We start from the raw sequence: 15,773 nt of genomic DNA on the forward strand, positions 1-15,773 counted from the left end.
GTTGCTGCTGAGAAATAGGTTGCTGGGAAAACTGTGCTCCAAATAAACAATGAGGTGCTTTGATGGGTTTGCTGTAACTAAGAGGAGTGAAAGCTGAAAGCTAACCTAATTTTCTCCTCCCTCTGCAATTCGGTGCTACCGTGATCCACAGAATGGCTACACACCTTTGCACCAAGCTGCCCAACAGGGCCACACACACATCATCAATGTCCTGCTCCAGCATGGGGCCAAGCCAAATGCCACCACTGCGGTAAGGAGGCCTGTGGCCCTTCCCTGTACTCGCCCTGCTATCCTATTGTCAGAGGTTAAGTGGGACACGTCCTCCTTAAACAAGCTCCCAGACTGTGGAAAGCCCCAGATTTCTGGAAAAACCTTACTAGAAGTCCGTGATTTCTGGGGAGTGTGTGCCGGGAAGGAAGTCAGTTGAGTCTCTAGGGAGTGGGGCCCTCCACTTGGGCTGCTGGAAGGACTTTGCTTACAGCTGGCTCTCAGATGTGAGCGCTTACCCACCCCTCCCGCCCAGTTTCTGAGCTGCTGGCTTAGAACTGCCTCATTGGGACATGGAGCCATTGAAATGTAAACTAAGTGGTGTAATTAAACAAATGGGGTCCCCAGTGGCCTGGACTGGAGGCGGCTGGAATTGCTGGCTTGTGTAGTTTTTGCAGCTCTGGAGCTCCCACAGAGCAGAAGCTAAATCTGTCACTGGGTCCCTCTGGTAGCATCTCACCTGCAGCAGATGGCCTGACCCTTGGTGAGCAATGAGTGTAGCAGGTTCTCCCTAGTCATTTTGGCAGGTACCATCCTCAGTTCCAGAGGTGGCTTTAGAAGGCTGAGGCAGCACTAGGAGCTGCTTGACAACCTCAGGGTTAAAGCATCAAGTGCTTCTTATTAAAAAGAGCAGGCAGATGCAAGCTTGTTGTGTTACCATGGTGACCTGGGCTATAGTCTAAAGAAGTTACAAAGACAGATTTAGATGTAATGGTAAAAACTAGTGATTTTCCCGAGCTGTGCCTTGTTTTGGAAGGAAGTGCTGGCTCATGCTGAGCCCTGGGTGAGCTCATTGGCTCACAAGGCAGTCCTCCCTAGCCCTTCTCACTCTTTCCCTCCTTCTCTCTCTCCAGAATGGCAACACCGCCCTGGCGATCGCTAAGCGGCTGGGCTACATCTCTGTGGTTGACACTCTGAAGGTTGTGACTGAGGAAGTCACCACCACCACCACGGTGAGTACTAATGACTGACCTGCTCCCGTCCTCTTGGTTTTCCCACCACATACTTTCCTTCGCTCGGTGTTTGCAGCTTCCTTGGTGAACTTCTTTTGCTCAATGCATTGCAGAACAGACTCAGGAGTATGCAACTATGAATGTGTTTACCAATGGACACAGGGTGTCTGTCTTTAAATCAATATAATTCCAAATAAAATATATGAACGCAGCTTTGTAGCTACAGAAAAGTACCATCCCCTGTGAGTTTTTTTTCTGGCTCCCGTACCTCTTTCCTCTAGTCGTGTGTGACACCTACTGCTGGCAGAAAGGTACCACATTCTGCAGCCAACCTGAACTTGGCCTAGGGGTCGGGGCACCTTGACAAAAGAGCCCCTGGTTAGGTCAAACTCACTTGTACAGACAACGAAGCCACCTGAAATTTCTTCTTTGCCTTCTTGTGTCTGATAATTTCTTAAGAATAAAAAGAAAATTGCAGGTGTTGAGTGTATGCCTACACGCCTTCGTTTTCACTGCTTTGAAATGCCTGCTGATCCTTGGGGAGAGGCCAGTGATAGTTATTGGTCTTTGCCAGAGGAAGTCTCAAGAGCAAATCCTGAGCCTGAGGTATCCTAGTCTCCGCAGAGGCTCCAGGGAAGTTTTTAAACTTTGAGCATGAGTTCTACGAACAATGGCTTTTTAACATATCTTGGTAAAGTCGAGAAACAGCAAAACCTGTGATGTCCTCTGGAAACAATAAAACCACAAATCCACAATTTACTGTAGTACTCGGAATAAAGTAGGTTCTGGTGAATTCTCCCAAGCTAGAACTGCTACATGCAGTGTTTGGGAACACTTGATTCTTTCAACTGAGGGGAGGGAAAGGGAAGGAATTTTGTTTCATTGGCTAATGGAAAGTCCCCGTTGACAGCCATTGAGGTAGATGGAATACAGTTGATGTGACATGCAGTTTTAAATAGAGTAGAGTATGAATAATTAATGAGCTACACAATATCGACTGCACTTTTTGGTGGGAGCCAGCGGTACTGCTCATTTTTCAAGTGGAGCCATCTCCTTTAGCCAGCGTGCCCAGTAGTTTTAAAGATATACAGTATAAATTTGATAAACTATATATGAGAAAAAGTCTTGTCAATGTTTAGTACTCTATTTACAGGTCATTATATAAGGTCATTGCCTTTTTTTAAAAAAAAGTATAATTATATTCTATTTAAACATTTTGAATCAATTCACAAAAAGTGCCCAAGTGTCTGTAATGTCTTGTGATATGATAGTATGTGTTTTCATTACTCAAATGAAGATAAATGTGTCTAGCACCTCAAGCCTTCATTTCCTTGTGGTCAGAATATTTAATATCTTTTTGTATGGCTGAATCTTAATTGCTTTTAAGAGATTGGGTGTTTTTTTTTTTTTTTTTTTTTTTTTTTTGGTTTTGTTTTGTTTTTTTGTAACAGGAAAGTCTTCATATGAAGACATACACAGCTATGTCACCTCAGAATAGCATGTACATCACAAAGAAATGAAGGCTTTAGTGACAAGATGTGTATTGTTAGTCTTGGGTTTTGTTAACTTTTAATACTTTTTCCACACTGGGAATCTTGGATCTGTAGTTTTACTGAACTGCCACTAGATGGCATGCTTGTGGCTCCTTTCCTCTCCTGGCCCCACTTTCCTCGTTCATTTTGCTAAGTAACATTTCTTGACTGAAGGAAAGATGTGTGGAGTCTCTGTGCTACATGCTAAAGAGCACCAGTGGTTCAAACAGCTCTTCTGTACATGTGTATCGGGATGGGAGAAGAGACACAACCAGAGGAAAGCACATTCTTTTTCTTTTTTTTTTCTTTTTTTTTTTTTTTTTTTTTTTTTTTTTTTTTGGTGCATCAATAGCATGGTGAAACTTACACATCTCACTTCTAAGATTATTTCCAGTGAATAAATATGAATTAGAGCAAATGATTGTGAACACAAAGATCTGTGTCTTAAAACAGAGGCAGCTAGCACTTCTTAACTTGTTTCTAAACATTCTAATTACTAGGCTGGGAAATGGCTCAGTGGCTAACACTGAGTGAGGCAAACCAAGGGTGAGAACATAAGTTTGGACCCCCAGAACCAGGGGATGGTAATGCACATTTGTAATTGTGGTCCTCCTGTGGTAAGATAGGAGGTGGAGGCAGGAGACTTCCCGGAAGCTGGAGGGCCAGCTAGCATGGACTTCACAGCAGGAAAAAGGAGATCCTACCTCAAAACAAGATAGAAAGAGTGAGAACCTTAGGCTGTTCTCCAACCTTCATACATGTGCCTTGCCATGTGTACATGTACTCTGCATTGATACATGAGAAACACATGCATGCACGCACACACACGCATGCACACACACACACACCACGTGTGCACGCTGATTTTTTTTTAAATATCCTATTTACTATCTCTAAGTAAGCTGGGAGAGACTTATCAAGAAACAAGATATACAGGGAGGGTATGGAAGATATTATCCCTGACAGCTCTAATATAAAGTGACTGTTTTAGAACATTTTATGAGTCTTTGCTTTTTAATTATTTATATTTCATTATATTTTATTCATTATTTTATTGTTATTTATATTCATTTTAAAGCAGAACATTATTTGAAAAAAAATCACCATATTTAGAGTTCAAATTTCTAGGTGAAAAATCCGATAAACCATAAATAACACATAGAATGTCAGATTTCAGCTAGAGTGTGTCATTCACAGTAAATAAACCAACATCTCCCACAATTCCCTTTATCCATAGGGGTATTGTTAGTGGTGTCATAGGTTGTTGTTGTTTTCTTTGTATTTTGCTTGCATGTATATATGCATGGTGCTTACAAGAGGATGTCAGATCCACTGGAACTGGAGTTATAAGCAGTTGTTGGCCATTACGTGGGTGCTGGAAATCGTACCCAGATACTCTGGAAGAGCAGCCATTGCTCTTAACCACTGGACCATCTCTCTATCTCGATGGCTACATGTTTTGATTCTGCTTTATCTTTATGTTCTGGTTCTCCTAATTGGCTCCAGATATAATTGTGAGTTTGTTTTGAGACATGGGATTTGGGGCTAAAAGTGTGGCTGCATTCTCTTCTGATGTGGAGGTCTTTGTGCAGTCTATTTCCCTTTGGGAAGAGACGTTCAGTCATACTTTCCTCATGTGTTATTTTCTCCATAGAGTGCTATTTTTGATATCTCAAATAATTAATATATAAGGTTAGTAAAGTCCTAGCTTTGGAGAACACATCTGGAATTTAGTTTAAGCTGCTGGATGGCAAAGCTCATTTTCCTAATCATTCCAATGTAATTAATCTTGGCTTTGCTGGAAAGTACCTTAATCAGAATTTTGTGAAAGAACTATTCCTCCTCAGTTTTCAACAACAACAACAAAAATACCACACAAGAAAAGTATACTTTATTGATTTCAATGGGTATGTCCTTTTCAATGTCATTTTCTAAAGTTGACTGATTAATCAAAACCAAACCAAATAAAAGCCAGTACTATGATGATAGCAAGCAGTGTGAGGCATTTTATAATGAGGCCAGGGGAATAAATGTCACATGATGAGATTTACCATTAAATGCAGTCATTGAATTATAGCTACACAAGGGGTGGACTCATTTCCCATCCATTGCATTTATAGGGTGTGCCACTTGTGAAGCCATGTGAGTTCTCTTGAAGAACTTTAATCACACAGCATGAATGATGGCTTTGTAAGAGAGATCGAGGCAGTGCATTGTAAGGGAGAGGCTGGCGTGGCCGAGATTGCCAGGCAGTGTGAAATCATGGCTTGTTTCCTTAACCTTGGCTTTTCTAACTAGAGCTGTGGCAGCGGAGGCAAGACAGTTTGGCATTTTCTTAGGATGTAATTTCCTTGGTGTAATTTTAATATAATGTATTATATAGCAAATAATCATTGCTAAGAGGAGCATAAATTCCTTAATAAATTACCCAAAATTACCACACATAAATCATATTAGATGTATTATCCTTTACTCATTAGGAAGGATTTTTTTTTAAGCCATAAGGAAAATGTAAATTCTAAGCCCTAAATTTGATTTGATACCATGTCTGTTAAAGGAATCATCAAAATGAAAATGCAATGAATACAGATAATTTAATTTGACACTGTCTGATCATCATCATCTTCTCCTGTGACTACAGCTATTCTGTGTGTTTACTTAAAGACACATACGGAGTACAGAACCCTCAAATTTTTCTGAAATATATATTTTCCAATCATTTATAATTGTCTCACATATATGGGTAGTAGTTATATGGGGGGGCATCTTTGTTGGAACTTCCTAGAGTACTTATCTTTGTCTTTACAGGAAAACAAAAACAAGTGTACATTTACTAGTTCATCTAGTTACAGAGGTTATGTTGACAAATGTGACTGACATTAACAAAAACAAGGGTGTCCTGCAAGTGCCATGATGACAGCCAAAAGGCAAGGGTGTTAAAAGGTGACATGATGGTCAAGATCATTGGTTATGCTTTGATGGCTTGAGAAATATGTGAATAAAAGTAGTGATTGGCTGGGGGTGTGTGTGTGTTGTGACTAAGTAGGGTCAGTTAAGAATACAACCCCCTCACACACAGGGAAAACCAGATATTATCCACTATTTATAAAACATTGTGAGAAAAGCTTATATGTAATTTTCTATGCTTTCCTGTATCATGATGAATAACTCATCGTCTGACTTAATTATATCTCATTAATCTTATGCATAGCATATTCCTTATTTTAACTTTTGAAGTAGTTTTCCATCTTGACCCATGATATCTTAGATTCTAAAGCAGAAAGAACATGGACATCGAATTATAGCGTAGTTCTCCATATATTGTTCAAATGTAGTTCTTCAAAAATTTGTTTCAGTAACCAAATGTCTTAAAGTTCTTTCATTTTAAAGGAACAGTGTATATTATATCTATTATATCCCTCATAAGTAGGAAGATATGTTTGTTTTGCATTTACTGATGCCCTGTGAAAGTTAGGCACATACCAAATCTGAATACATGCTACATATTGCATTGTAAGTGGAGGGCATTGCATTATTCAGGAAAACATCTATGAGCAAATGATTATGATGTGTGCTGCTGTTTATCCTGCCGTATGTATTTTCTCATAGAACAGCATTTGATCCCAAACAAACCAGCCTGGCTATTCATTGTTGTAAGCACAAAGAAAGTATGCTCACACTGCCAGCATCTGAAAATGGACAACTGGCTGTCACACAGTCATTTACTTACAAGGGAGACACACCTTCATTTAAAAATAGTTGGCATGAAAAGCAGTTACTCTAGAACACATTTATATGAAATAGACTTTCTGGTTAGTCTGATACAATAGAAATAGTCACATTATTAAATCATTTTATTTACATTTAGATACTTATTTAAAACGTTTTAGAAAAGTGTAGCAGAACTTGCCATAGTGTGGCAGTCTTCCTAAGACTAAAATATGAGTCTCCAATTAAGTTGTATAATATAACAAAATGGAACGTTTCTCCCCCCCCCCCCCCCCCCCAGAGACCAGGTCTCCTGATGTAGCTCTGGCTGTCCTGGAACTCACTACATAGACCAGGCTGGCGTCAAACTAAGTAGGGATTTTGTTTTTGAAATACTGTTAGCTGGACCTAGCCCTACAGACTTAATATTATTCCTGTTTAGTCTCAAGCAGCAGTATTTGTGTGTGTGTGTGTGTGTGTACTTAAAGGCCAGAGGTTCAAATACCCAGTGTCTTCCTCAGTCACTATCTGAGGTTTTCAGACAGGATCTCACTGAACCTGGAGCAGGAGCTCATTGACTGAGTTAGTCTGACCGGCCAGTGAGCTCTAGAGATCTCCCTGTTTTCTCAGCGCTGGTGTGACAGTTACGTGTACTTGCGCCTGGCTTTGACGTGGGTGTCAGAAATCTGCACTCAGATCTCAATATGTATGCAGCAGCCATTTTACCATCTGAGCCGTGTTTTTAGCTCAGAGCAGCAATATTTAAATACATACTTTTAGTAATTCTAATGCACAGCTATGATATACCGGTTATAATTTAATTGAGATACTGAAATAATAATAATAATAAAATTTTGTATTATAAGCATCCTTTAAATTTGTTCATTTCATGAGTGTTTATCCACTATCTCATCTTTGTGAGGTCACTGGGCCTCTGCTTTCTCTTTCCTGCAGCGTTTAGTTTGCTTTCATTGAGTCAAAACCTGGGGTCTTACATAAACATCCCAAGAGACACATAGGCAAGTTGGACTTATGACTGAGGGCTTCAGTTGTACCTTCACCTACACAACATAAGACTGCCTTGTCTTTAAACAAAGATTCCACTCAAAAGGAAACGTGTTTCGTCACTTGGTGAATTTTAAATATACATTAACGTGATTTTATAGCATCACTTTTTTTTTAGTGCATATATGTGAGAGGCATCTACTCTGCTTCAGCTTGCGTGGTAGCGCTCCCTCTGGAACAGCTCCCACTCATCGTTGGAAGGTAGACAAAAAGATGAGACATACACAATTGTGTGCGATATATTTGACAGAGTTAAATAAATGTTATTTATTGTTGGAACATCGGGAAGTGTTTCTCTGGGGAAATCACATCTGATAGTCTGAGGAAAAGTTTTTGATAGAGAAAGGAATATGTAGAAAATCTCCACAGCATTCAGAGGCAGGGCCCATGTGACAGTGAAATGGACCATCCAGCATGGGGTTAGCAAGGACCTGGACATGAGGCCTTCATGCCTGTCCCTGTTTGCTACCTCATAATAGGTCTTCTGAGCCATTTTGTTTAATTTTGTTCTGAAAACAAGCAAAGAAAGTCCATTAAAGGACAGTCAGTGAAAGACTTACGTATTGCCATGTTATGATTGACTCAGTCTAGATGCTCTTGGCCCAAATCTATTATGCCCATTCATAGCTACTTGGTATGGCAATCTGGAAGGTCTCTTCTGCTTTGGGAAAGAGCCCATGACAATCATTGCACTCATTGAAACAAGTCTTTATTATCTTTAAAGCAAAGTGTAGAAGTCCAGACAACCTACTCATGGTGTTTTGGTATTTTAGTTGAAGATTTACCTCTTATGTTAAGAGTTAGTCTTTTAATGTTCTCATAACTGCCAACTGATACACTAAATACACTTTAAATGTGGGAATTAGAGTTATACATTTGAGATTCAATCAGCTTTAGGTAATATTTAAAGCTGTGAAGTTTCTTTTTTGTACTTGCATTTCCTTTTTAAAATTGATACAATGGTACGTGTTTATGGTGGGCAGTGTGATGATTTGAGATGCATATACATTGTGGGAATAGCTAAATAAACTAATTAGTTCACTGCTACTTTATACACTTTTCATTTGTGGTTGGATGTGATGAAAATATCTAAATTCTCCTAGAAAAATTCAAATATACTGGGATATAGCTTTCCTAGCATGTATATGACCCTGGGCTAAACCTCCAAACCTCTTAAACAAACTATGGTGCACACCCGGAATCCCGGCACTTGGGAGGTGAAGACAGACGGGCTGAAGTACAGGGCTGCCCTTACACAAAGCAAGTTTGTGAGTTTGAGTCTGAGACCAGCCTGGGAAACATGACACTCTCAAAAATAACAGAGAAAAGAAAATGTCAAGTTTACTGAAGTCTTGTATTATCATCGTGGTGCCATGCATTTCTTCTACTTCTTCCTCCTTTGACTGACCTTGTGTATCCTTTGAGAACCAGCTCACATTCCCTTTGCCTGGCTCAGTCACAGTGAACCATCATTCTATTGCCTGTTTCTATGATTTAGATTTTAAACAATTTCACAGATTGGTGAAGTCATGTGATATTTGCCTTTCTGGGTTTGCCCTTTTTTTTCATTTTGAAAATTACTATGTTGTGTTTGGGATATAATTATCATGCTATTCTATGCTGCACAAATGACTTAAAAAGTTCCAAGGCCCTTCATTCCTAAGATGAATGTTCAGTTACAACCATCAATTATTCCAGCTGATGCTCACTGAATCCTATCCTGTTTCAAGGACTGTTCTCAGAGTTCCCGTATTATAACCATAACAATTTTATGAAACATTAGTTTGTAGTTTTTCAATAAGGAAACTGAGGCATAGCTAGCTTGGTTCAAGGACTTGCTGGTGTCTCACAGCTAAGATGAGTCTGTAACTAACTGGAAGACATGTAGTCAGATAAGCCTGTAATCTCAACTTTTTATACTCTATCAGGAATGAAATCATTGAATTTGGCCACTCAGGAGCACTGGAGAAGGCCAATAAGCAATAAACCATAATTGTAGAGTGTAAATATTACAAAGATGACTAATTCTCTATTGCTAGTCCTCTAACCTCTGACAATACATATCACATATAATTTATGTGACCTACATTATTTACAGCATCTTTCTAATGGCTTTGTTTTTAATACATTGCAAGTTTATTACTTCATTATAAAGTTTTCTTTTTCTGGAAACATCACTTAGTTCATTTTAAAGACGTCTTATAGACATTATTTTGCTTTTTCAATATGAATAATTACTCACTCCATTACCAAATACTTCATTTCTTAATGAATCTGTAATGAATTTTCTCTTGTACAGTGTTCCTGGAGTCATTGGCCATTTATCTTCAGAAAGAACAAAGGAGTTTTCACGAAAGAGAGTTAAATTTCCAAAAATTCCATATAGATAATATGGGATGGTTGGGGTCTGATGACTTGCTGCTGCTGTAGAGTGTGGCACCTCTGTAATTCTATTCATGGTTTGTTTGATTTTATTTTTAACTTTGCAATGAATTATTTTTGTCTTTCCAGACTATCACGGAAAAACACAAGTTAAATGTTCCTGAAACAATGACGGAGGTTCTTGATGTTTCTGACGAAGAGGGTAAGTCCTAGTTTCTGTGGTCTTTATGGCAGCTGTCAAGTTTTACACAAGGAAACCAAAGTTTTCTTAGGGAAACCATATGTAAAACCCAGTTGCCAACTGTAGTGTTCTATATTTACTCCTGTCATTAAAGAAGTAAGCAAGTCAGGTCTACCTACTTTTTCCCATTGTTATCTTTATTCTCTATTAACTAGTAAGATTAGGGAATGAGAAAGAAACTTCAAATCATTTATGTACTAAAAGAGCTGTCTGATATAATAGTCATTATTAATATGTATACTAATTATAACAACCATTTCATTTTCATTTGAAAGACTTTAAAACATTCTTCATTAATAGTATATTAAGAGATCTCTGCTGTCTGGTGAATTCAAGTGTACATAATAAGTATCAAACCTAGAAGAGAAGAGTCTTGGAAGAGGCATAAAAGGACCTCAGCACAAAATAGTACAGTCCCAACACAAGTTAGTCACTCTCAGTGCCAGGAAAGATCTTTAAGCTATCGGGTCCAATGGTCCTCAGCCTTCCTAATGCCATGTTCTTCATGCTGTGGTGGCCCTCCACCTAAAATTATTTCATTGCTACTTCATAACTGTAATTTTGCTACTGTTATGAATTACAATGTAAATATATGATAAGCAGGATGTCTGGTATGCGATTGACAGAGGAGTTGCAAACCACAGGTTGAGAACTGCTCATTGAAACAGTGGATTTCAAAGTCCTGAAAAAGACTTTTTCTAAAATGTGTGCTAGGGTTTCCTAGGGGTAGCAGTAAGAAATCATATTGACATAGAGAGGTTCCTTCTTTTTAACCTCCTCAGTGATTTTTCTTTGTTCCATATTTTTAATTTTCCTGCATTGTTTCTCCTGAATAATAATAATAAAAAAAAAAAAAAAAAAAAAAAAAAAAACACTGCTACCTAAGATCACAGAAGTGCTACACAGAGTATGCAAGCTTCAATAGCAAAACCAGCATGTGAGATTAAAAAACCTATTGTCTATGGGAAATTCATGCACATCTTTGCCAAATCATTATCACAAAGGTGTTGCTGGGCCTGATAGTAATAGACTCTATAGGAAAGATTAAATATATTTTCAGGTTCTTTGACATGCAATCTCAAGACAGAGCTTTACCATCCTTAAGTTTTATTTGGAACCAGTTTGTTTTGTTATTGGAAATAGGCTGTGTAAGTCTGCATAAGAATTATGATAAGAATGAACAAATGTTGGATCAATGTATGATGATGAGCTATTTTAAAATTTCTGCCAAATGATGTAACTCTGAGTATTTATTATAAGTTTGAGCTATGTTCTTGTCTCTGCCAGCTGAGTTTGAGCATCCGTATATGCATGCCATATTTTGGTGGGATTTTCTTTTTCATTTTCATTCATATGTTGTGCAGCTCTTAAGCAGTTTGGTGACCACTTTATTGATGGGGAAACGCTTAGTGATTCAGGTACCATTTAAGGGACTCAGAGTGATTGCTATTCTTTGCTTTTAATTTTTCTTAACTCCATAGAAGCAACCTGTTAATTCTTCAACTTTGTGCTTGATACTAATGTGTATTTTGAAACAGTTTCTGTAATATGGGTAGAATTATGCATGTGTGCATTTGATGTGTGCATTTTATTAACTTGTAAATATAAAGCCACAATTTTCTTATTCTGGTAATAATTTATTAGCTATTATGGAGACAAACTAACAAATTTACCTTATTTGAGGAACATTATAAGAATGTTTCCCCAGAAGAATATCTTTGTTTTTTGGGATAGAGATTTTGAGGAAAAGTAATTCTTTGATAAATATACATGACATATTGGTAACTAATCTATTAGTTCCTATCTGTACCTTCAGCTAAGACTGCTTGAGGTGAATACTCACATTGGTCTTCTAAGATGAGGCAAAATATATTCAATTAGAAGCCAGGTATGGTAGCATGTGCCTGTAGTCATGATTACTCAGGAGGCAGAAGCAGGATGATAATTTGAGAGCAGATATTAACGTCAATCTGGGCTGGGTATGGTGGCACATACATTTAGTCCCAGTGCTGAGATGGCAGAGGCAGGTAGCTCTCTGTGAGTTGAGGCCAGCCTGATCTACGTAGTGAGTTCCTGGACTGCCAAGGCTATATTATGTGAAGAGACTCTGCCTTTAAAAAAAAAAAAAAAAAAGTCAACCTTAGCAATGCAGTGGGACCCTCTTTTAAAAACAAATAAATAATTAGGAGTCATAATGTGATAATTAAGAGTAGAGGTAAGTCATTATGATTAAGATCTTTAAATACCATTTAGGGAGGAGAGGGCTGGCGGGAGAATATTGTCCAGTGTTTACATGTACTTGTTCTCTTAACAAAGGACCCGTGTCCCCATCACTCATTTCAGGCAGCTCACAAACACCTATAGTTCCAGCTCCAGTGGATCTTATGCCATCTTCTGTTGTCTGTGGGCAACTATATACACTTGCACATGTACACACACACACACACACACACACACACACACACACACATACACATTCACATACATACACTCACATACAACATACACACACACACACACATTCACATACATACACTCACATACAACACACACACACACACTCTCATTCTCACATGCATTGACACACACACACACACTGATACACACACTCAATTAAAATCAAGATAAATATTTTTAAAAGTCATTCAGTGTGAATTTGGCATTGGGGGGAGGGGGAAATGAATGACATAAAACATTCTATGTGACATGCAGATTCCAGAGATTATGTGGTATTTCTTCATAGCAAGCTTATTACATGAAAACCCAGTTTATAAAAGTGATCACTGTTTTAGAAATAATTGGTAAAGGACTTATTAACTAATGAAATTAAAGTGTTTACTGTAGAATTTCTAGAAACTTCATTTGTAAGACTCTCATGTCTGCCCAATATATAAGCTGAGATGTAGATATATAATTTTTAAAATTAAAATTGTTAAACAGTGACATTTGTTAGTGATAAAAAAAACTCTTGATAGGAATATTGATTAGTGAATAAGAGCATCTTGTGATAAGAATGTTTTATTTTTACAAATAGCCAAAAATGTAACAACAGCATTTCATTGACAGCAGAGAATTCAAGTTTAATAATTTTTATATAAATGACATGTTTGAGTTGTGAAAAAAACTTTTTATGCAAAGGGCCAGCATAGCATTAGTTGACCTACTCTGTCAATTCTTTAACATTGTATAAAATGTCTTCATGGCCCCTGCTATCATCCACATGGACATAGTGCAGCCAAGTGTGTTCAGAAGGTGTTAGCCAACCCCCGTTCTCTGCAGCATCTACTGTTGGTAACAATGTACAGATACCTAAGGATATTCATAAGAAGAGTTTAGATGACTGATCCGACTAACTTGATATGTGTTAAAGCAGTTGGCGTTATTCTCCCATGAATCGAAAGCACAGCTGGTGAAGTGATATTGTGATAAGAAGAGTTACATAATTCACATTATGGGGGGAATCAAAGGCAAACACAGGGTCTGCCTTCATATGTGGAGAGTAATGCACGAAGAACTATAAGTGAACGGAGAGTAGCGTCAGTCTTCGCATCTGCCTGGTGACATCTAGAGTCGGGGACACTCATACGATCTTATGTATTTTCCAAAGAAGTAAGAGATCAATCAGAGGGTGTCCCAGATTTTAAGGAGTAGAGAAAGATTGATATAGGGGTGTCAGTGTAAGAAAGTGCAGCAGAGTGACAATGAGCGGTAAAATAATTCAGTTACTCACTCTGTTGCATAACAACTATGGGGTTAGTTGTGAAGGGTCTGAATTCTTAGCTGAGTCTAGAGAAATTAGAATATCATAAGAGTTCAGCTAAGGATTTAAAAAAATCTGCATTTATAAACGTTAATCCAGTAGTGGCCCACAGAAAGAGGATGTTTCATTTGGGAACTGGAAGAAATTGAATATCTGAGGGTAGAGAAAACACTTACTGTGTATGATGCCAAGTGCAAATGACTTTGAGATTCATCCATCAGTGAACAGCTCATGTACACATCTCCGCAAGTGCCCTGGATCAACATGATCTAGCGAACATGAGAACTTCAGAATGGCAGAAAGTTGAGGAGAAAAACAGGGAAAACAGTTTCATCTCTTACATGCTCACTTTTGTGAGCATTTAGTCCCCTCCTCATTGCAGATCTCCACATATTTCAGTCGCTAGGGCAAGGGCAGGGGCTCAATGACATCTCAGAGAGTCTCTTTAACCCATCATCACAGAGGTCATCACGATAGTTAACCCACACCATTTAACCTTAATTTATCCCCATGTTTTTAATGTCTGTATTCCATAGAATCCTGGTGTGGGTAATGTACCAGTTACCCTCATGTGGAACCTTGTAGCTTCCAGATAACCAAAATCAATCTTACTGTAAAAAACTGCAGTATAAGCACACACCTCTAATCCCAGCACTTGGGAGGCAGAGGCAGGTGGTTCTGTATGAGTTTGAGACCAGCCTGATCTACAAAGTGAGTTCCAGGCCAGCCAGGGCTGTTACACAGGTAAACCCTGTCTCAAAAACAAAAACAAAACCAATAAAACACACAAAACCAAAACAACAACAACAACAACAACAACAAAAAACAATAGTAAAAAGGCCTGAAGAGGTTTCTGTCAGAGATATCATGGAAAGTTGTTTTTCAAAGAAGTTACCTCTTGGTCACTGTTTAATTACTAAAACCAATTAACAATAGCAAGGGTCTGGAAGCAGGAGAAACAGGTTAGCTTTTGAAAACTAACTGACCCAGCAGGTGCAGGGTGCCCCAATTTGGGTAGTAGTAGGGACTTGAACCAAGTTTGGTTGTATTGGACCTCTGAGGAGAGTAAGAAAACAGGGGAAAGAGGAGCATGCACATCGGCTTTTGAATTTTAGGTGATGCTTGGCTTCTTGCTCCAAGGATACATAAGATGCAGCTTTTGTTATGTGATAGATCTTGTGGTTAACATTCCCATCACCTTTTTCACACGTGAAAATGGGTTACAGACTGTCTTCCAAAATGTTAATAAAACTCTCTGAAACAGATTAGACTCATGCCCAAGACAGCATGCCAAGATTTTGGTCATCCTGTTCTTAGAATTTGTTTTTACTTTCATGCTCTTTTGCCATTGTATATATTTAATCTTATAAAATATTATTATATTTGTGATCAGCTACCTGGTTTATCAGCTAAATTGCCTTCTGCTAAGCCTGACAAAATGAACTAAATCCCAGTTCTCACACAGTAAGAGAGACCATGTTCCTCTGACATCCTTTGCATGTGTACACACACACACAAACAGAGACACACAAACACACAGGTACACACAGACACATACACAAACATACACCAAACACACATACACAATAAATAAAATTTAAAACTCTTATTTTTTATAGAACAATAGACATTTATTAGTGTATTGTCAATGGCAGGAAGAGACTATTAATATTGGATTATGCACAGAATTATTGAAGGTACTGAGAGAATTCTAGTAGTCTACACACTGGGCTAATCTTTAAGCCAAACTAGTCATCATGATGGTAAACATAACGAAGAAAGCTCATCAAAAGGCATTCAAATAATTACAATTCAGAGAACTGTTTTTTTTTTTTTTTTTTTCTTGGTGCATTTTAGGGAAATGG

General features: G+C 38.2%; 1 protein-coding gene across 1 annotated transcript in view; it reads left to right on the forward strand.

Moving 5' to 3' along the window:
• Ank2 (ankyrin 2) overlaps positions 1-15,773 on the forward strand; it is a 204,502-nt gene that overhangs the window by 132,548 nt on the left and 56,181 nt on the right. The window contains exons 21-24 of the mRNA XM_051185534.1: positions 152-250; positions 1,122-1,220; positions 10,037-10,109; positions 11,513-11,566. Of these exons, the coding sequence (XP_051041491.1) occupies positions 152-250; positions 1,122-1,220; positions 10,037-10,109; positions 11,513-11,566 (325 nt within the window). The remainder of the gene's footprint in view (positions 1-151; positions 251-1,121; positions 1,221-10,036; positions 10,110-11,512; positions 11,567-15,773) is intronic.

The sequence above is a fragment of the Phodopus roborovskii genome, unplaced genomic scaffold, assembly GCF_943737965.1.
Source record: "Phodopus roborovskii unplaced genomic scaffold, PHOROB, whole genome shotgun sequence".
Classification (NCBI taxonomy): Eukaryota; Metazoa; Chordata; class Mammalia; order Rodentia; family Cricetidae; genus Phodopus; species Phodopus roborovskii.